The 23,312-nt window shown below is 38.0% G+C and overlaps 1 protein-coding gene across 1 annotated transcript in view; it reads left to right on the plus strand.

Moving 5' to 3' along the window:
• Nucleotides 1-23,312, plus strand: part of DLGAP2 (DLG associated protein 2) — a 79,237-nt gene that overhangs the window by 50,902 nt on the left and 5,023 nt on the right. The window contains exons 8-11 of the mRNA XM_063389326.1: nt 444-793; nt 10,658-10,743; nt 11,970-12,385; nt 20,454-20,545. Of these exons, the coding sequence (XP_063245396.1) occupies nt 444-793; nt 10,658-10,743; nt 11,970-12,385; nt 20,454-20,545 (944 nt within the window). The remainder of the gene's footprint in view (nt 1-443; nt 794-10,657; nt 10,744-11,969; nt 12,386-20,453; nt 20,546-23,312) is intronic.

Genomic DNA, 23,312 nt, shown 5'->3' on the forward strand with positions numbered 1-23,312 from the left:
GCTATTCTCTTAACACACTGTATCTGTACAAAGCTCACAGTTCAGATGATAAGGGGAAAAAAAAATCTTCCTTTCTCTCTCTTGTGAGCTGTATCTCATAACCTCAGCAGCCTCAGTGTGTACAGCACAAGTCTTAACACATGTATGCTCGCTAAATGTCTTTCATCTTCATGGTAACTTGGGACTCCCATTTCTACCCCTTCCTTCTTTGTTGTTGAAGTAAAATGTTTCTGTGGCTAGCCACCTGACTCTGAGTGACACTTTCAAATAATAGTGAGGTTCATGAAGAGCACTACGTTACACCATCATTATTTTTAAGTAGCACAATTTTAAGGTGATTTCTTTTGTCAAGTTTCCATCAGATTAATCTTGGTTTCTCTCTTGCTTTTTTCTTTTCTTTTTTCTTTCTGTACATTTTTTTTTCCTTTTAATTCTTTCCGTAGCTGTAACTTATACAAGTTACAAGAAAACGCCGCCACCAGTCCCGCCTCGTACCACCTCCAAGCCGCTGATCTCGGTCACGGCGCAGAGCAGCACGGAGTCCACGCAGGACGCGTACCACGACAGCCGGGCTCAGAGGATATCCCCGTGGCCGCAGGACGGGCGAGGGATGTACAACTCCACCGACAGCCTGGACAGCAACAAGGCCATGAACCTGGCCCTGGAGACGGCGGCGGCGCAGCGCCACGCCGCCGAGAGCCAGAGCGCCGCCATCCGCACCAGCGACAAGGCCATCCTGGTGAGCAAGGCAGAGGAGTTCCTCAAGAGCCGGCGCTCCTCTATAGGCATACAGGTAGGCTATCATCAACATCTGGCCGTGATGAATTGCTTGTCTTCTCCCTGTAAATAGCACAGAATGAGTCATTCAGCTTCACTTGCTCCAACAATCTAACAAACAACCCCTGGCTGCTTAGCGTTAATTGCAATTCACATCATGGCTGTGCAGAAAAGTCTTCGGCTAATACTCTGTACCTAGGAGAAAATGAATGAATAAATCTCTAGGGAGGTTACCTGTCATTAACACTTGATATGAAAATTATACTGCAGAGCTACAGGTGAACAGCATGTTCATCTCCTTCCCTACATGAATTCACAGTCCTTTTAATAGAATTTCACCAGCTTTAAAATGCTTTACTGCACTTTTTCCAGTATATTTCTCTTTTGACCTTGGAAATTGTGTAAAGCCACTCAATTTTCAAGTATTCGACATAAAAAGAGACCCTTCCCCTTTTAGTTGTGCTTGGAAGAAGGTACCAAAAAGAGGAAGAAATGTTCCGCTCTATATAGAGCATAATTAGAGATGGCAAGTAATAAAATAGCATTAATGAACACAGTCTTTGAGCATTCTCCCATTTGTCCATCAAAACCCACAATATTTATTTCACCTGACAATATGTGTGTTAGATTGTGGAAAGCTCAGTCAAGTTGTGTTGTTTCAGGCAAATGAAATAAGACAATTCCAAATGCAAATTTTGATTGCTATTCCTTCTGCTAAATGGTAAGTACTAGATAGCTAGAAATGGTCATTTTTTTCAAATCTTTAGGAAACACCAAGTAATAATAAAAATTGGAAAGTTGAACTCACAAAGAATATGAAATCCTTTGAGACAGGAGTAGAGGAAAAATTAGGCTTCTGTTCTGCTGAATATTCCATTTTATATCACCGAGTTCACTTTTGTTCTTATTTTTGCTAGGTTAGCTATAGAGAAACTGAAATTTATTTTGACACAGGTGTTGTGGAGACAGCAACAGTAATCATCTGTGTAAAAAAGCCCAGTGAGTGACTGTATTTTAGATATATACAAGAATATAAAAGAAAATATATTATTTTCTTTTAAAAGTTGTAATTGCATTTCCATTTATTTCATAATATAATCATAGAAAAGTGTTTGGGTTAGGCGTGTCACAGCTGCTGATTGAACTTTACAGGTTAACATTTTAGCATGCTGTAATTTTGCTGTTCCATAATGCATTAGACTAATGGGAAGGAATCAGCTTTGCCAGAAAGCTGTTTGTCCATTTCCTTGACATAAAAGTATTTGCTTCTGATTCTTCAGATGCAGAAGAGTAGAATTCATTTTAACAACCATGGCAAATTATTCAAATGGCTGCTTTTCAAGTGTTTTACAAAGTAATTAGTGTATCTTAAATTGTTCAGAGAAGGAGCTTGGGAGATAACACCGAAGAGTTCAAAGGAGCAGCAAGGAAACCTTTGGTACCTGAACCTTACTATTCTGAAAGGAATAGTATCTAGTGTTGTTCTTATCTCTCCTTTACAGCAACTGTGCACAGTGGTATTTATCAATGTTGGTGTCTTGATTTGGTCAGTCCTGATATTCCAGCAATTAATTCTGGAACTTCGATTACATCGCTTGATCCTGTTTATTACTACAGGTGATGACCAGTACTTTTCACTGGGCCCTGACCCTTCTTTATGTATGTTGTATTTAATAATACTTGCTTATAATCCACAAAAACACCTGTGCCATGATTTCCATGGATGCAGCGGATCTTCCATAGCAACTTGTCATCTGACACTTGGACTGTAACAGAGGTCCTCCGATGCACACATGGGGAAAGGCAAATGTTATTTTCAACATCAGGTCTTAGGAGGGTGAGCTGTTTATTATCTTTCAAGAAATACAAACTTCTTGGTTGTACCATTTGACATTCAGTAAGGTTGAATTTTCAACAGTATCCTGAGCACATTTTAGTTGTCTGGGATTTTTTTCAGCATTAAGTTTCAAACATCACATTAATGAGAAAAAAACATTTCTGCAATATTTTTTTTAATAAGAAATGTGTTTTATGATTGTGCTATTGCCAATTTTGTACAGAGTAAAAGCACAAGGCAGAATATTCTTATTGCAAACTACACAAATGGTAATTTAAGCATTCAAAGTTCAGTAGCAGGATTTAATTTCTTTTAGGCTTCTATGTCAAAGTACCTTGGAAAAGGATGTTTTTTATTTGCATATTTTCTTGATTGACTAAATGACTTGTTTTCTCATTAGCATGCCATGCCAGGGTAATGCATTGAATTTGCATTTATTTGCATTAGTTAATTTGCCATCAGGATGGTTAATTTGTGCATTTTTTACTGTTCCACTCTTTTAACACATTGATGGGAGAATGTTTGCCAAGAGAAACATTCGGGACAACATTCATTTGCTTCATAGAGAAGCAGAGAACAAAGGTACAGTGACCATCAGTGCCACTGCAAAAGGAAATAAATCAGACCCACCCTAGACCTTCCATGTCTTTGAGATATATGACTTGTGTAGTGTGCATGTGGTGAATGGAAGTCCTTTTAAAAAGCCCTGGCATGGTAGGTGTGTGCCAATAGGGTTGGTATTCACATGCACAGAGAACCCAAGCTCCTAGGGAAGAAAAAATAAAAGCTCCTTTTGAACAAAAATTAAAAGCTTTGGAAATAAAAGTTTTCCAGAAGATAGCTGGAGGCTTTTGAGTTGTTTTTGTTGTTGTTGTTGTTGTTTTATTTTTTCCACTGACATATTTAAATCGAGAAAAATATTGTCAAGCATGTCAATAGGCACTGGGAAAAAAATGCTGACTTAAAAATTCAAATTAATTTCAAAATACTGATTTTGAGATTAAAAATTTAGTCAGCAATTGAAAGAATATATGTATATAAAAAGAACAAGACTCTTGTAATCTTAGTAGCTATAAATTTCATATCTGTCTTCTATCATGACAGCAAAAGACCAATCAAAGTATGTGAATTAAAATGGAGAGCAGGGATTGTCAAGAGTAAAATAAGCACTAAATCAGAACAAGGTTGTTGCTAAGATATTTCCCAGGATTTTCCTTGCTCTTTTGCACACCCTGGTATATATGCTAATGATTAACATTTCAAATCTGCTCTAGTTATAAACCATTTCATATTAAAAGCACTGGGAATGTGAAATATATGAGAAAACATGTCAAGAAATTCCTCCTATTTATTTCAAGTACTTCAAAACATGCAGGTTTGGTTTCTCCTCTATTTAAAAGACATCAAGGCTTCTCAAAATGAACAGAAACCCAGGAAACGAATGAGATGGAAACAAATGTTCTAAGTGTGAAGGCTGATTCACAGTCGTATTTTTGGAGACAAGCACTAATTGTAGCATAGAGAATGGCCTCAGTCATCTTCATTTATCATCAGAAGATCACGCTTCAAAATACCTAGTGCGTTTTTAATAATCTCCAGAATCTACATTGAAAAAATCCTTCTTATAAATTAAAGGTGGTATCCAGGGAGATTAATGCAATAGCTTGCTTGCCTGAGCTTTTTTGTGACAAAAGGGGATCTTCTGCATCATTTAATTTTATATATACATATTTATATATATATATATATATATGTAATGAAATTTTTCATGTCACATGGCAAAAACATTGTTTATGGTATTCTTCCCTCTCAGATGAGACAAAGCCTTTTGTACCCATATGTTAAGTGTATTTAGATAGGCACCTACATTTTCTTTGTACAGTTTAGGTTATACTATCTTTGTCAGTGTTCTACTTCGGTGTATATGCAGTAATCAAAATAAATATTTGCATTGATTACACTGGTCGTAGGATCATAAATGGTCCAAAACTATAGAAGTAAGTATTGTTTATTCTCCTCCTAAAATGACTGTTAGACTGGGCTTTTGTGGGAGGAGTTTATGAAGTCCTTTGCCTGGAGAAGTCAGTGAATATTTGTTGGTTTAGAGGAATTTGCCACTTAGCATTAAATGCACCCAAAAAGTTATCAATAACCTCTACTGTGTACATTATTTTCTTGCTAAGATCTCATATAAGCTTGACATAAATCCCATTTCTAAACTCTGGCTTGTATTTTTAGTAAAAAGTCCTTTCTTAAAAGATCTGAGGAAGTTTTCAAGCTGCTCCTTTTGGTAATCAGCAGTTACTGTGCCATGCCACATATTTGAGTAGTTCAGATGTTCAGCTGGGAAGTAACAGAGCGGCAAAATGGAGCTCCATGGTGAGACACAAAAAATCTCACAAGCGTGGAGGTATTGGCTTATTTAGCCAGGTTTCTAAAAAATATTTTGAAAGAATGTATGTTTTTGGCTAGTTAAAATATTCCATCAGTTAAGGAAAGCAATAGCTGTTAGTACTGTAGCTTTATTTGTAGTGGTTTCCTAGTTTGAAGTCACTGCATACAAATAAGGTCTCCCCATATCTAAGAATGGTAATCTGAATTCACAATTACTTGTACTTGATCTAGTGTCAAAAGCAGTGTTTTCTATTCTATTTTAGTCTTGTTATCACTGAGAATGTGAGAGAGGAAGGGTGAATTATTTCCCTTCCTGTACATCATCAGAGAGATTGTTTATTAAACTCTAATTATAGAATAAATTGGTTACAGCAGTAAAGTCCACTGAGGGCAGTGAAGTCACATGGGAAGAGATAATGTGGCCTGAAGGACTCTTACTGTTAATATTTATGTGAGAGAAGCGAAAGTCAACAGGTTAAAACCTGTTTTCTTATGCATTGAATACATTAACTTCAAGTCTACCTTTGAGACAGTGTGCACAGAAGCTCAGAGTGGAATTTTGAGGATGCTGCAATGTTATTGCAGTCTCAGTGCTCATGTTAAAGAGCAGAGTAAGACTTTAACACAGAAATAAGGATTGTTTTTAGAGCAGTTAAAATATTATCTAAAAACACATAGTAAAAGGCTTTGAAAGATTAATTTAGTTCATGCATTCTTTGCTAGAATGAGTGCCTCTAAACATACTAAGGGATGATTGTTGCAAGCAAGTCACTTGTAATAGTGATTCGCATATATTCAAATAATTTTGTGTCCGTGTAATTTACTTGTGGATCCTTTACTGCCAAGGCAGTCTGAGGATTAACGGTATTGTCTGCTCCTTGTATAGACAGCAAGGAATGTGAAAGGGATGGTTATGTCTTTGTGAGAGGTAAGACACAGAGTCATAGAATATCCTGAATTGGAAGGGGTTCACAAGGATTATTGATAAAATAGGAATAATCTCAAGGTGCTCCATTACATTTGCTACTAATATTGTAAGCCTAGTGGACATAAGCACATATGGCATTTTTCATGGCCTAAAATGCCAATTTTTCAGGAACTTTTAGCTTTTTTGTTGCAATGACAGAGTAAGATGACTTAATATATTAGATTTACTCCTTTCTTCTTCTTTTGGTGTGACTACCTATGTTTTCTTTTATCTTTTGTGTGAGATTCCATCATAAACATATTAAAAAATCTTTTTTTTTGCTTTACTGAGACTGTAGGCCAATTTGGAAATATTAAGGCTTTTGGAACCCATGTAAATATTAAAACAATAATGAATCAAGGAATATAACAACAGATTTAGTAAAACTTATTTGAGTTTCAAGAGTCACACAGACAAACCAAATGTCTTACTTTTTATCCTCTGCTCATTTGATTTTTTTGCCTGGCCAATCAGATAAAAAGTTTCCTGCTGTTTTCTAGCAGGAGTGTTGATATCTGTCATATAGCAATGTAATTTATTTGTTCAGTTTTTTTCTATGATTGCAAATTATTGTCTTATTTTTCCACTTTTACTTGTGTTGGTATTTACCTCCATTTTACATTTTGTCGGTTGTTACAATATTTGCAATGCTAGATTTTGCCTGCACACACACACAAAATTGGCATTCTCCTGCTGCTACAAGGCATAGTGAGAAGATGAAAGCATTAAAATATCAAGGCAATCATCAGGTCATTTATTTAGTGTCAGTCTTGGCAAGCTGGAAAGAAGGATAATTTGGCAAGAGTTTATATTTAGAGATAAATAATATCATTTTTATTTTGATACCTGGATCATAATTTTTCTGATTTTTTGAATAAAATTATAAAGCATATTACTTTATTTGTGCCTATGAATTCTAGGTATCAGTTGCATATTGGGTAAATTACTCAGGATTATATCTCCAGTTGAAATGCCAGTAAGAAAACACTTGAAAACAGATAGATGAAAAAGATTTTTTTCTGAATGTGTTGCATCAATAGAAAGGTACCAACTCTTTCCAAATATAAAAGGTAAATCTGCCTCCACACATCAGAAGCAGAGTTTAAAAGAAGACCTGCTATTTCTTACTACACTGAACAATGTAGCTGATAAAAACAGGTATGTTTTTGATATGCAATAAGGAAGAGGGGTACGGGTTGCAAGTCTGTATGCTTTGTTCCAGAAAAAATTGATGAACTGGTGGATGTTCTCCATAGGGGCCTTTCCTTGTTTATGTCTTTGGACCATCACGTTTCCAACAACGCTGTGTCTGAGCTGCTGAGCCATCTCTGTGGAAAGCAAAAGTCTATTCTCTGTCCATTTGCCATTGCTCACCTCCAGAGTGTTACTAGCTGTATGTTACCCCCACAACTAGGATACTATTGACCCTCTTTACCCTATTTCTTCTGTCTTTTGCCTCATCCCTGGGTACTCACTCCCTAGATACCAAGGAGCACATTAAATAAAAATGGTCATCCTCAGGATATCACTCTTTGAAGGAAGTGCAGTGCTTTAGAAGGGCCTGGAGGCAAAGACTGCCATGTGCAGAGATGTCAGCTTGGCTTTATCTCTCTGGCTTTGTCTCAGCTCTGAACTGGCACACAATGTCCTGTCCTTCCATGGCAAGCCATGTGAGTGAGCAGAAGGCCCTGATAAGTCCTTTGTTCCCATCTGCTCAGCTTCTTCAGTCTGGCCACCCACAACCCTCTTTTCCCTTGTCAAACCTTAAGGCTTGTAACCCTGTGGAGCCTGTGCCTACATCACTGACACCTTCGTCTGGAGTTGCAGTTCAGTTGAACAAGTTCAAGGAACTTGATCAACAAGTGGAAGTAATATGAAATTATGATGGTCTTTTCCTTTGGACCCAGCCCAATAGAATAATAAAATAGAATTGAATTATGGAATAGTTTGAGTTGGCATGGACTTTAGAGATTATCTGGTTACAACCCCTATCCATGAGCAAGGACACCTTTCACTAGACCAGGGAGCTCAGGGTCCCATCCAATTTGGCCTCAAATACACTTCCAAGGATAATGTATCTACAACTTCTTTGGGCAATCTGTTCCTAAATTATGTGATTTAATTCATACTGACTGGCTGCTTTGGGATGAACCCCAGTATCATAGCTCTTAACAACAATTTAGACTTCCTGATCATTCCCCATTGTTGTTACGGATTTGAACATCAAACAATATCCTCCAGAAAATGTTTTTCCACCTTGGACATCATCTTCTTGCTAGCATTTTTACAGGTGCAACCAGGAGCCACAGTCTAAGCATTTTGTGTTATCTGCTCTTATTCACAACAGAATCACAGAATGGGTGAGGTTGGAAGAGATCACAGTGGGTCATCTGGTCCAACCTCTCTGCTAAATCAGGGTCATCCCAGAGCACATCGCACAGGAGTGCATCCAGATGTCTTGAGTATCTTGAATAGCTCCAGGGAGGGTGACTCCCCAGCCTCTCTAGGCAATCTTTTCCAGTGCTTGGTTATTCATACTGTAAAGAAGTTCTTCCTTGTATTCACTTTCTGTCCATTGCCTCTTGCCTTATTGCTTGGCACCACTGAGAAGAGCCTGGAAATATCCTCTTGATACCCTCCCTTCAGATACCTGTAGACATTTATAAGGACCCCTCTCAATCATCTCCTCTACCTCTGAGAGTGAGTTCACTCTTCAAGACCTCTCCATGAGTGTTTGACTGAGGTCTCATTGCAGAAGTCAAAGCTGCACATGTAACTTGGCTCTCTGCTCCCCCCAACAGCTCAGTTAATTCAGGAAATTAATGTATTTTATATGCAGCTTTCCTGAAATCACTGAAAGGACTAGGTGAGTGCCTAGTCTCTTACTTAGACTAGAATTTGTTATTTAAGACTCTTTTGGACTCTTCTTTGCTATATTTAAGTCTGCATTTCCTAGACATCTGTTGGTGCTAACAGCTGGACCTCATGGCTGCTTTGCATGGGGCAATGTTCTTTCAGAGACTGTGACCCCCCACAAGCAGCTGAAGCTTCTCACTCATGTTGCAGCCAAGATCCACCTTAACTAGGAAACCAGTTTATCCATCATTTCAGTTGGTTGTTCTGGCTTTTTTCCTTTGAGATGCAGCCTCTGTGGTTGAGGGGTTTTTTTACTGGCAATGTCAAGAGGGATCTTTCTTTTTATACTGACAACACCATGTTCTGGAGACTATTATCAAGTCTGACAATTTAGTTCTCTCGATACACTGCCCATCAAAATGAATACAGTGAGCTTCCATGCAGTTGCCAGGATGGAAACAGATGAGAGCATGCTCTGTCCCCTAGACCTTATGCAGAATAAAGGGAATTGCTGGGAAATGTGTCTTTCCTGGACTGTTGTCACACTGATTTTGGCACACCTGTGCCTGGTGCTATACTGTGCAGTTCAAGCGTGCCATTAACATTTTCTAAAGGGTTCCTGCCCTAGCTGTTCTCATTAATATCTCTAAGACTCACACACAGGTAAATATGAGTGTGTACTCATTGCTGGCAGGAGTTCCCTTCCATGTGAATGTACACTGAGCTATGATTTCAAGATGGAAGGAGAAGTTACCAGCAGCTGCTTTCCTCAAGAAGTGTAGTCCCCATATGCACTCGTTTCCCACTCTCCACCCACCTTGTCTCTGCATCCCTTCAGAAACCAGGGGAGGTTGGGATTGTGCAGCTGAGACACAGCTGCAAAGACCATCAGGCTCTTTCCAGAGATGTCTGTGACTGATCCAGGGGTAAAACTTCTCTTTTTCATCAGATATATTCTTTGAATTCACACATGGAATGTGCATATTGAAAAACTGGTTGATTTTTTTTTTTAACAGTGAAAATATCATTCAGAATGAAAAATCAGTTCTACTCTTTTTCTTTTTTTCCCCCCTCTCCCTTGATTCAGTATAATTTGCATACTGCAGCACTTGCTCTGGCTGCGTCAAAGACTTGGGGGCGGTGTGGTGGTGGGGACTTCTATGTAAAATCCCACAGAAACTTGCAAACACAAGTCCCAGGCTTGAAAGAAGCTACTATGAATATATTTTGGTAAGTGTATTTCAGATGGGAATGCTATAAAAAGTGTATAAATTGCCTGCTTCATACAGCATTTTCAGAACTGTGTTATTAAAAAAAAGGTGAGATAGGGCATTCTGCTATATCCCTCACATCATTTAATGGTTTTATATTTGTCAACACAGTTGTCGATAAAATTTCATAGTTCCATTTCTTTTTATCACTTGCAAGCTTATGGGGCTACTTGAGATTTTATTTTATTTTGTAAATCAAGGACTATAATGAGACTGGTTTATAATAATATAAAAAGGGGTTGCCCTGTGGATTCCTCATTCTTAGAACAGCCCTTCCAGACCAAGCTTACTCCCTGATTCCACCAAACAGGGTAATTGCTTCTGCTTGGGTTTGAAATAGGGAATTACATAGCAGAAGTACTTGTGCCAAACTTTAATAAGATACAGCACCAAAACAATAATACCAGGCTGAATACCTCTTACGTTTATTTTACTGTGCTAGGTGTTTCTTAGCAGTAAGAGATGAAATATATTATTAATTTTGAATGAGTGCATGTAAAATTGTGCTGAGTTGTCAGTGCTCACTCTGCAGATGTATCTTTTGTGTTGAATTAGGTGGAAACAGCAACTGATTCAGATACTGAAAGCAGAGGCCTGCGGGAATACCACTCTGTTGGAATCCAAGTGGAAGATGAAAAACGGTAACAAGCATATTCAAAAATCTTAAGTCTTTCATAACACAACATGCATTTGTAAACAGATTTAATAATAACACCTGACAGGTGCTGCCACTAAATAACCCCCAAAGCCAAATTTCTTATATGCATGCTTGTCATTTGGTAAAATTTGTGGAGATTACTTAGCAGTTGCTTCACATTTATCTAACTTTCCAGTTTTTAATTGGAGAGAAGGAAGTTAATTAAATTGAAATAGTGACTTAATATAATTTCATTATTGACAGAACAAATACTAAGATCTACATATTGGAACAGTCTTCCTTCAATAGGGCTCCTCATGCTGATCCAGGCCTTCCTAGTCTACAAAAGGAGACACAATTTTTAGGATGGTGCCTTTATTCTAAACTCGAATCATCTTTTTGATTTTTTCAGTCCTTCCCTAGTTTTGTCAAGCTGCTGGCCCGTGTACTGACCCACGGGTTATCCCTGGCAGGTACTGTTTGTCAAGTACTGGACCAGGACCATTATCTCATTTCACAGCAGCTGCCTGAGAGTATCTGGCTGCTAATTGCTGTTTGTCATCATTGACTACAAATAATTTGAGACAACAGACTCCAATGTGAAAAGATTTCACAAATAGTCTTTGTTTCTCTATGTAACTTTTAAACACAGAGATTTTCTAAAATGTCATTATTTAGTGTCATACAACAGTGGAAAACCAACTTTTAATGGGCACCCTACACCAAAAAAACCACATAACCCACAGTCTTAAACTTGCTGATTTTTTCTTTCTTCTATTACAGGAGTCTCAAAAGTCCTAACTGAGAAGATTTTCAGATTTTTAAATTCTACTTAAAATTCTGAACATTTGAAAATTTTTTATATATTTACTTTACAGAATTCTATCAGGGAGTTCTAGTTCTGCTACTTATTTATAGTTTATTTAGTAAAGACACACATTATTTTGTATTATGAGACTAAATCAATAATTGTTTCCAGAGATAATTGAAATAATTTTCTTTTCTACCCTTGCTTAGATCAATAATTCCATTCTACTTTTTGGGTTTTCTCTCTGTTTCTACTCACCATCTAATTTTAGTGAGATATACACAAAAAAAAAGTTTAACATAAAGTCCAATGAGAAGAACAGAATCCATTCTTTCTCACTGAAATATTTTTCTGTGCCTCTGTACCATCACATACGTTATTTATATGCCTTAATATCTTTTCTTTCTTCCCTCTTCACCAAGGCACGGACGATTCAAGCGCTCAAACAGTGTGACAGCAGCTGTCCAGGCTGACCTGGAGCTGGAGGGTTTTCCAGGACACATCACCATGGAGGATAAGGGACTTCAATTTGGCTCGTCATTCCAGCAGCACTCGGAGCCCAGCACACCCACCCAGTACAGTGCAGTGAGAACTGTCCGGACACAGGGACTGTTCAGTTACAGAGAAGATTACAGGACCCCAGTGGACACCTCAAACCTCCCACCTCCAGAGCCCTGGCTGGAGCCAGCCATCGAGACAGTAGAGACTGGTCGAATGTCTCCTTGTCGACGGGACGGATCTTGGTTCATGAAGTTACTGCACACTGAAACTAAGAGAATGGAAGGATGGTGCAAAGAAATGGAAAGAGAAGCAGAAGAAAATGATCTTTCTGAAGAAAGTAAGTACATTTCAGTGTATTTTCTTACAGATGATTACTAAAATCTGAAATCTGTTAGGATAAAGCTGTGAGCTGTGGTTTGTCCTCAGCATTCTGTAGGGGCAAAGAACCACAGTGCATAAGAACACTGTTCTGCAAATGGCTGTGCAAGATGGTGTTTCCCAGAGTAAGGTTGTGAGAAGTGTTAAAGAGCCAGCTCTGGAGTCCAATGCAGGATCAAAGTCTGGTATTACATAGTGCTCAGATGGTGCAATAGCTCCATCCACAGCTCCATATTCTGACACATCCTTCACACTCATTTCTATGGCCTCACTGCTCAACCCTTTGCCAGAGCACACAGGGCGGTCTTACATAAATGTTGTTTTGCCCTTTTCCTGAAACCTGTGATTTTGTCTCTTAGTGAGCAGCCATTTTAAAAAGATTTCCATTCCTTTACAGGCATTTCAGCCTGTTGGAAGAACAGAAAGCAGTAGCAGGCAAGAACAGTAGTTAAAGTACTTCTGCAATTAGACAGGCCATATGCATTATTAGAAGATTCTGCTGTATTTTCTTATTATAGTTTTGTCAAGAATCATTATTATTCTCTCATGTCATGTGGACACCTTGAAAGGAGTGATGGGACAAAGTGAAAAATAATGTAGACTATTTTGGAACAAGATCCAAGACAGCTTTAATGATAGCAATATATCAGAGTGGTCCTAGGACTCAGTAGCCAGCTCCCTGTGATTCCCTTTGAGGTCAATTATCCTTGTTCTTCAGGCTCAGTTTTATAAATATTTCAGTCCCTGACAATCTGAATTATTGTCTCAGCTGAGATTTTCTCAGTTCACAAATTAATTCATATTGAGTTTCCTTACTAGCATCTTTCCCTGCACTCTTACAATTTTCACCATGACCTCTGAGTACTGTTTCCTGATCGTCTTTTTCTCCCTCAATGAGTTCTTGCTACGATGTCCCCTCAGGTCTTGAGCCAGGCCAGCGTGGTGACTAAAAGGCCAATTTCTCTTTCTTGTGCTGACCTTTTCAAAGCAAAGAATGTCTATGTTTTTACATCATCATTTTTTTTATTTTACAGTCATATTTCTCTGCTGTATTGTGCACAAGTCTGCCAAGAAACAACAGAGCATTTAGGGTGGGGCAGTGAGTAAGGCTGGCTTTCCTTCCTTCAGCCTCTGGTGCTTTCTGGATTGTGGGTTTTGTCCTTATTTTCATAATGGCAGAGCAGAGCTCAGAATTTTCCCCTTCTTTTGATACTATGAAGACTTTAATACCCTCCCAGGAACTGTTAAACAATAACATATTTTGCTTTGATTAGCCTGTGGAAGCTTTCCCAAGCCTCTCATAATGGTTATTCCTCAGTACTTTTTTTCACATATGTCCTATTTTTCAATTCCTCAAGTCTTTGCAGGGCCGAGTTCTGACATTTCAGTGTCATCATTAAGAACCCCAAAGCACCTGCTTCCCAGATCACCTGGTACTGATGTGGGAACATCAGTGTTTTCAGTCTGAAGCAGAAGCTCAAAGAACAAGACTTTGATCTCCTTTGAAAGAGTAAGATTATTAGGGAGCAAAGGGGAGAAACACACATGCTGTTAGCCCCTCTCTTTCCTAGCAAGGAGTCTGCAGGCAAGAGCTGGGCTTCTCCCTCTCCTCTCTGTGAGCTCCTCCTTTTGCACAGCAAATGTGCAGCCATGTGAAACGAGCAATGGAAACACACTCACATCAGTGCTCCTCCCTCACTCGAGATGTGGAGAGGCAGCTAGAGCTGCTCTGCTTTGGAAACCGGGGACATGAGGAAACTTGGATGACCTGTCTTTAGCTGACAACCTGGTATCAGGTGCAGAACCATTCTCCTTCCCCTCATGTGAACCTACACTTGTGCACTCCAGAAATACTTTGGAACACCTTGCTGCATGGTGAAGTGGCAATCAAGAAGGTAGTTTTCTGTAATTTGTACATAGGACATGAAGGCAATATGGATTTCAGAAATTTTTATTAATATTTGAAGTTAGTGACACCCTTTTAAACTTCAAATATTTCAGTCAAAAACAAAACATAGTACTAGGATTTTGTTTCCCTGTTTGCAGAGGGACTCAAATTTGGAAAAGAAAAAGAAAGAGCAATTCCCTAATAACAGAGTTGATAAAATACAACTAACACCCTTGAAATCTCTTTTTTTAGACTAACAAAAATGGGTTAATTATTTGTGCTTGGGGGAACATTTTCACCTCCCTAATAGGTTAAAGAAGATATAGAATAGGTCTATATAATGTTTGTAAAGTCAGAATTTGTGTTCGGCTGACTGTCAAAAGTAAGCCTCAAAGTTCTGATTTTTCATTGTATGTAACTCATTTCAAGAAATATTCCTGAAATAATTTCTAAATTACATTATTTTTAAATTGTGTCCCTTCATCTTATAACACACCAAGTAAAGGGAAGTTTTCAAAAAATTAATTCACCAGGGGAATGAACTTCACAGAATTCTAAAAACTCTGTGTGAATAATTTTTTCCTGTTGAATCTTTAGAACATTTTGTATCCCCAGTCTGAGATACAGAGGTTTTAAGGTGTGTATCCTCAAGAACTTAAGTTTAATGATATCCCAGCATAAAATGTATCTTGACATATTTAAAAATTTGCTTGTTCCTTGAAGAAAATAAACAGAAGTGGCTGAGCCAAAAACAAATAAATACGTTTTTCCATCTTCCAGCAAGACTACTATTCCCAAAACACTTCACAGCAAAGTTTGCACATTCAAACTGTCATTCTTAATGCTGAACCATTTCTTTTTGGCCTGGATATATTAATTGTACCTGAAGACCAAATATAGCTTTGCATCTCATAGGAGAAGACTGTCCTTATGATACCACTTCTATTTTGTTTTAAACATGGGAATAGTTAAAATAGAACTGCATTTTAGAAAACAATTTCACTTTTGGTGTAAACACAGCAGCCCTGAGATCACCAAAGCTGTCTGATTGCAATATTGATTTTTTCTTTCACTGTAGCTTTTCTTCCATAAATGTTGTCTTAAAAACTTCACTCATCAGTTCTTAGAAAAAGGTATCATTGCAATACAAATAAGCCTTCTTTTCAAAACATTTTTTTATTTGGCCAGTTGCTGTGTGTTTTATTTTAAGTCTCTGAAAAGTTCTTATATTGTTTGTGAATGCAGCTATTTGTTTAGTATTTATATGTATGTGTGTGTGCATGTTCATTTATATATTAAAAAATATAGATATGTGTCTGTAACAGTTCCCAGGGTTAGACATCTGGTCATTTGCGCTCACAGGGTGCCTCCAGGCAAAGATATGTGTTTCTCATGGGTGCTGGCTGGAGTTTCAGTTTCACACCCTGAAAATTGTGTTTGGCTGTTAGTGTGTAGGTGATGACAAGAAAAACAATTTCAAGGGTCTCAAAGCTATTGAAGACCAAGCGGGTCAGGACCCTGCATCCATGAGCACAGTGATGGGAGCAGAGAGAGCAGAGCAGGGACAGGGAACTGCAGTCCCTGCCCTCAGCTTGCAGAAGGGTGTGGCAGGGGAAGGAAGACAACACCCTGGGCTTCTTAGTGCCACATGCTTGGCCACTAGAGTACTTTGTTATGGAGACCAGCTCCACAGAGTTTACTCTCACATAAAAATTAGATAGCTGCAAAAATGAACTATAGGATAAACTATGCCAGCAGAAATGTTGTTTTGCTGGTATCTTCTGTATCGTGGTTAGGAGCTCTGCTGTCATAGCAGTAAAGTGATCTCTAATGGGGAAAAATAAAGATATTAGAGTAGGAGGTCAAAGTACCAACCTCTCCTCCCATTCCCTTTAATTCCATGGATACTTGACCATTCCTTCCTTATCCTCTAGCTGATATTTCCACAGTACTGCAAAGGCTTTACTAATAGGGCTGAATAGTAATAGAAAACACAGAGTAAAATCTCCCATAATTTTAGGGGAATAAAAATCAACAAAAAACCTTCACAGCCAATTGATTTTGGTATATTCATGAATTAATTATCCATAAAAGCTTTCTTAGGTGTTTGACCAAATATAGGTTATCCTTTAACCAAAGAGAAATTACTGACATAATTTCCTAATGCTTTTCGCAAACTTATCCTTCAGGAACAATTGAAATTTCCAGTTGGAGTCTTGTGAATGACTAAAGAATGTCTTAACTGTAATAAAACTGTTGTAAAGTCCTACAGTGTGGCATTCAAGAATTCTCCCAGCATTTTTATTGTCCTGCTGAAATTTTCTTCTTCTTGAGCATGGCTTTGTTGAGGTAAAAAGCAAATTTGCAGCAAGTCCCAGTTGGTGAACTGGGGTCTCGTTACCCTCTGGAGCACTGCCAGCTGGGGGTTGTGTTGTCCTAAAATGCCATCTGAACATTTTATATTTATTTTTATGTCTACATGCTCTGTTCATAGTGAAAAAGATATTTCTAAAATTGCTAATTTAGGTTTAGAGATTAGACAAATATAGTGCCCTATTTTGAGTTAGGAGGGTGAATTAAATGCCAGTTTCAATATTTTTCCCAGCATATTTTCTCAGATTGTGGAGTAATTTATTTACAAGTAGAGGGAGGGAGAATGGAATGATCAAATGGAGTGAAAAATTAAATTAAAACATGTCATTTAAATAGACAGTAATGAATGCCAAAAGCAGATTGAGTGTTAGCAGTTTCTCACTGTTTGTGCAGCAGTGGCACAACTGAACAAAACTTTTACCCTGTCAAGATCAGAGTTACAGCATCAGATTATAATCGATTTCATCCATACAGGACTAACTTTTCCCTCTCTGCCTTTGTGGTATCAAATCATTTTTGATTACAAGGTTTTGTAGAATTTCTTAAACAATTCCCCACATACAGTGGAAAAGACACCGTTGTGTTAATTGTGCAATTTACACAATCCCTAATCAGGGTGTAAATCCTGAGCCAACTTTTACTGAAGTCATGGTCAGGGGGTTATATATCTTCAGAGCTGAAGTCATACAGGACCATACAACAAAAGTGGAGTGCTTCATTTGCTTCAGGGGGCAGAATTAAGGTTGTGTGACTCTTTCCTGACATTTGGGCAAATACAAAATTACCTTAATTCAAGGAGGTGTATGGATTATATGAAGGTTATGTCTATTTATGTGTATTGGTAGATTTTTGTCATCATTTATTTACAAGAAAAATCTTCTAGTCATCACCAAACATCTCAATCTCTTCAGTCTCTAACATTCATCATTCTTTCATGGAGATAATCAATCTGCACTCATCAGAATAATTCCCCAATGCATGAAATTAATAACAAGGGTTTGGATGTCTATTAATATTGTGCTAAAGATTATGAGTTGAAGTGTTTTAATACTTTAATTTAATTACAGCAAGGCAGAGTAGCATGAATATGAGAGATTCCAACCTCTATGTTTTATTACATCTGATTTACTTATTAAAATGGAAATAGAGTTAGATCTTTAGTAAATGCTGTAATGATACATGTGTATTCAGCACTGTGACTCAGTGGCACATGCAATCATTGCAGTCTTACATCCCTGACAAATGTGTATCCCACCAAAATGCTACATTGCCAGTGCCTAAGCCTTGACCAGTCTGATTTGGCTTGAAATCACTAATGCTTGTTGACATGATTCTTCATGATAATGAAGATAAAATTTATGTTTATTTAATATGAGTGTTCAGGTAACTGAGATTCACTAGAAAATATCAGACATATATAGATTCTGTCAGGATCTATATTTCTGTAGAAGAGCTAAAATCAATGCCCCTTACTCAGACTATGTATTTGAACTATGAACTGTAAAATTCAGCAAAGGAAACTAAAACTGAACTTTACTCACTAGAGACAACCAATACAACCATCAGCCTGTGGAACCATCCTCAGTCTTTTTTTGCCCAGTGAGTCATTGAACATAGCATGGAATAGGTGATGCCAGAGGCCTGCTACAGCACAATTCTTCATCCTGGAAAAGGAGGACCTCTGGCCCCATACTGGGAGTTTGTCTAATGTCCTAAGCTACAGATCACCAAGAGAAAAAAAAAGGAGGCTACAAGGCTGTTTGTCACTAAAGTCATTGCCTTTGTTAAAAATGTTGAAAACCAAATTAAAGCAATTTGTGTCCAATCAAATGAAACATTTCTCTTTTAATTTGTGTTTTTGCATGTTTGTTCAGGTCTTAGCACTCCAAATATTCCTTTCTGTATGCCAATAACACTGTAGAGGAAAGTGAGGGTTTTGGTGATCAAAAACCCCAAACTGATAAAAATGCTTTATTTCATTTGGCCAACAGAACAAAAACAAACCTCAGTGAATTACTCATGCAGCCCTGAACCACTTAACCCCTTTACAATGGATGTCACACAGGACTGATGAATTATGTATATTTCTTTTTAATTTAGTGTTGGGGCACTGTTGTACTGTCTAACAGAAAATGGAATAGAGTTTGAGAACCACAGCTCTACATATTAATACATGCCTTGAAAGTTACTGAGATTGTAGCTGGAGCCCAAAACCTTCAAATTATCTCTTGCTACTGCTTGTAGGTGAGCAGATCTTTCACTGGTCTAAAGAAAGCAGAATTAAAATGTAGAATCTACTACCAAAATACAGTTTTCACATGCCCTTCTATACTTATTCTAAATAAGAACAAAATGTTAAGCCCTGCCATGGTTTAATGTTTCCTATATCAGGGGCTGCAGATCAGCTGTGCTGTACCAACTTTATTCCACACTCACCATCCTGTTTAAATAATCAAATTTGGTTTCTCCAAACTGAAATAAAATATATCAGAGTAATTCTTGTCTACCCTTACCCCACCTCTCTATACCTTTAATATTATTTAAAAATCTGGAAATTCTCTTGCTAAAATATTTTTTCATTGAGACCGCAGTTTATAATGCTTTTTAATTTTTTTTTCATCATAGAGATGGATGTAGAGGAAAGGAAGTGTAGGAAAGGATATGCAGGAAGGCATGGGAAGGCATAGGAAAGTATTGTTCTACCTGCCAAAGTGTGGTATTTATCGCAGCAAACGTGGGAGTCAGGATGAGTTTGTTTCTTAGGGATAAGCCAATCCCCTTAGGTAGTACTGTTGATAGGAAGACAGAGGCATCTCCAGGAGAAAATTCATCTCATCTAAAAATAAGTGCCTAACATGGCTGAGCTGCTGAACTCAGATCAATGATTATAATGCATTCAGAAATTTCAATTTAGACAGGTGACTCTTGGAAACAAAGTCAAGTAAAATGAGTTTAGTTGTTTTCCCCAGTGCATATTGTAAGGGCATGTACATGGACAGTGAGGAAATACCAACACATCCACAAGGGCTGATCCTGCTTCAGCAGCCTCCTGGAGCACCTGGAGCTCCCGGGCTGAGGACTTTGTATATTTTCCTGGGCAGACAAACTGTAATTCCTAGTGAGTGCACCAAAACATGTCTCAGAGATGTAATTCCTGTGAGGATTTAATCCTTATGGTAGGAATACGTCATATTACAGTTGAATGTAATAACTTTATCCTCAGAACAGATAAACAGATTTCACCCAGGGATCATCCACACAAGTATAGTGAGTGAAGTAATTTGCAATCACAGAGCCACAAGATATAGTCCACGGTACATGTGCCTTCGACATCAGAAGGAACAGACATCCAGCTGTTCTTCAGGCAAGACAATTTCAACAGCTCTCAATTTACATGAGCAAATGTAAATGGGAGAGGTGTCATTTACTTTGAAATTTAAGAGTGTTTTCAAAATCATATGGATTGATGGATGCCCACTTCAGGAAGCTGAATATAGTCCCTTTTTTTTCCTACTTCTTTAAGGTGTTTTGACTTATTACTGTATCGTTTATTGTTCATTCATTATTGCCAAAATATAAGGTGCCACTGAGCTTTCCTATACCTTAGTCTTTTTTAAAAGTATTTTATTTTTATAATGACAAGCAACAAAATCAAATATTTACTTCCATTTTAAAATAACCAGGAATTTCACCTGCAGATTTTTGAGCTGCATATTGTACTTACTCTCAAAAACATTTATTGGTAATAATCCATCTGTATGCTTAGTCCTAGGTAAGATCCGAAGTGCTGTTGGAAGTGCTCAGCTCCTCATGTCTCAGAAATTCCAGCAATTTTATTGGCTTTGTCAGCAAAATCTGGTAAGTCACTCTGCCTGGCTATTCTTGAAGAGTTTAAGTTTATTCATCCATAATAGTCCACAGTGCACCCAAGCAGCAGCATTCTGAAATGTTATTTTCATGTCTCACATTTACTTCCCCCTTTTTAAAAACTTAATCCTTAAGTATGATGTTAGTAGATTTTTTTAGCAAATATGTGATTTCAGTCATTTCAGTCTGATTATGTTTTGCTTTTCTCTTTTTGCTGTCTTTATTAAACAAAAGAAAATGAGAAGGGAAAAAAAGCAAGTTTTCTGAGACATAATATTATGGCTTATTTTTGCAATATCCTAATATAGTAACTATTTCACCTAAGAAGGGGGGAAATTTTCACATTACAATGAGTGGAAAATAGTAAAATAGAATTGTGTAGAATACATGATCCAGCTTTCTACCTACCTGAAAATAGGACTGATCATGGAAATGAGATATCTATAGTGTTCATAAAATTGAGTTGGATAATTTGTGCTGCCAATTATATATGAGATGTCCTGGGGCTAAAGGAACAGATGCATTATATTACTTATGAGGGTTACTGCTATTGTTCTGGAAGTTCATTAGAGACTAATTCAATTCTAAATGTTATCTTCATTAATATGACAGCAGCCATCAGCGATTCAAACGTTGTGGGAAGATGATACTAATCAATAGAAGAATGTAATTCTTCTAGCTACAGCTGGTGGTAGAACACCTTCCTTTGTCTCTCTCAAATATCAAGTGTACCTTTTCCTTCTGACTGTCGCTAAACCTCATATCTTGAAAGTACTGAATTTTGTTGTGTGCATAACAGCAGACGTGACCTATACATCTGCTTATACTTTTCTTTGCTCACTGGGATTTGTCACATAACTTCCAAGGCAGAATATCCCTTCTGCAAAGACCTACTTGCTACTTTCCATCCATAAAGTTAAACATTCAGAATGCCTGAAATGAAATAATACTGAGAAAATAATGCCAAAAATGTCATACCTTCTGATAGAAAATATTAAGGTACATGAACCTCATTAGGAAAGAATCCAATTATCCACTTCAAAAACTCTGTCAAAACAAGAATTTTTAAAAGCTGTTACAGAATAACAGAGGATATATACAAAGTCTGAATTGACCCCATCTGTATGATCAATTGCATCATGTGTGTTCCCTACCTAGTAATATGTTTCATACCAAAAGAAGGGAATCTTCATCGTCTGAAAGTTTCTCTCTACAAATTTAAAAATGCTCTCTAGCTGATTGATTAAGCTATGCAAACTAAGATTTGGAGAGCCTAACCTCCACTTCATTTATCTTCAAGTGGGCCCAGCAGTCGTGCTCAAGAGCGTTACTGTAATAGCAAGTGCAGCTCCTGCTCAGCACAGCCATCAGCTCTGGGGAGTGAGAACAATTCATTACTGCAAAGGCAATGGGAGCACAAGGAGGAATCTACAACTTTGTAGACAACACAGCTAAAAAGCTGGCCTGATTTTGCTTCTCTTTTTCTCTTTTGGATAATAAGCCTCTGAACTCCATAACAATGGGCTTTACCCCGTTCTCAAGATTTAGGCTCTGAATATCCTTCACTTTCACTAAATCAGAAATGAGCTCTGCAGAAAGTAGCAACTGCAAAACTGACTGTAGGTCATCCGTGTCTGGAGGCTTTTCTTCCTATACCTAATGGTAAAGCTTGTTGCCAAATAGTCCCTTGGTGCCTACCTCCAGCAGGCTTTCCATAGGCTCCTAAGGCAGCATCTCAGTGCCCCAGGGGAATGCTGGCAGCTTGTGCATTCCCTCTCTCTAAAAGGTCCAGCACCTACAGGACTGCCACACGGCAGTTTCTCTGACAGTGTTCAGCGTTTGTAAGCTTAAATGTAGGACACAGAACAGCAGCATTTACTTCTGCCAATTCAAAATGCAACAAGGGTTTCAGAGGAATGTACTTACTCAAACTGAAATTTAACCACGAAGGTCACTTATGGTCACTTTTCTAAACGATCGTGGGAACTTCAAACGGCACATTTGATTATGCTCTGCGTTAGGAGCTCTTATCTAAAATTCTCAGTTAGGGTAAATTCACAGAAATATAAGCTTCAATGAAGTTTTCTTTTTTATGGATCTGGCTGGCTATCTCCTACGTGTATACTGTTCCCACTAACTACTTAGATAAAATGGCATTACTGATTAATAATTAGTCTCTTCTGCATGATTCATATTACTTTTTGTAACACCCTTTTTTTCTTTGAAGTGTTCTCCTCCATGCTCTCTAGTCAGCACAGATCAGCTTGTGTGTCATGAGTGCAGGCTAAAACAGAGCAGCTTGAGCACCATCTAGGTACTGGTTGCTTGCTTTAGACCTCTTTCAAAAGGAAGGCTGCAAAGCTGAATCCTAAGCAAGATAGAAATAAATAAGCAGTTTCTGAGAAGAAGCAGGTTTAAGCCAATCTTTTCCAGACTTAGTTGGCTGTGATAGTACTCATTTGTGCCAGCATTTATTCATGAACTGTGGATGTGTAAGAAGCAGGAGGCAGCCCTCTTGTGTCCAGACCACACATGCACAGCCCTCTGCTGCAGTCGTGCTGGAGGCCATGGTCTCCACAAACACTGTGGGCAGAGTGGGATGCACAAAGGTACAGAACAGCAATTAGCCTTGATTTAGAAGGCAATGCCCTTGCAATGAGTGGCATCATTGTCTGGCTGTTTAGAGGAAACTGGGGAGAGCATCTGAGGAGACCAGACAGGAGAAAACAGATTGCAAGATAAAACAGACTGCTGGGGG

This window comes from Prinia subflava, chromosome 2 (genome assembly GCF_021018805.1).
Source record: "Prinia subflava isolate CZ2003 ecotype Zambia chromosome 2, Cam_Psub_1.2, whole genome shotgun sequence".
Classification (NCBI taxonomy): Eukaryota; Metazoa; Chordata; class Aves; order Passeriformes; family Cisticolidae; genus Prinia; species Prinia subflava.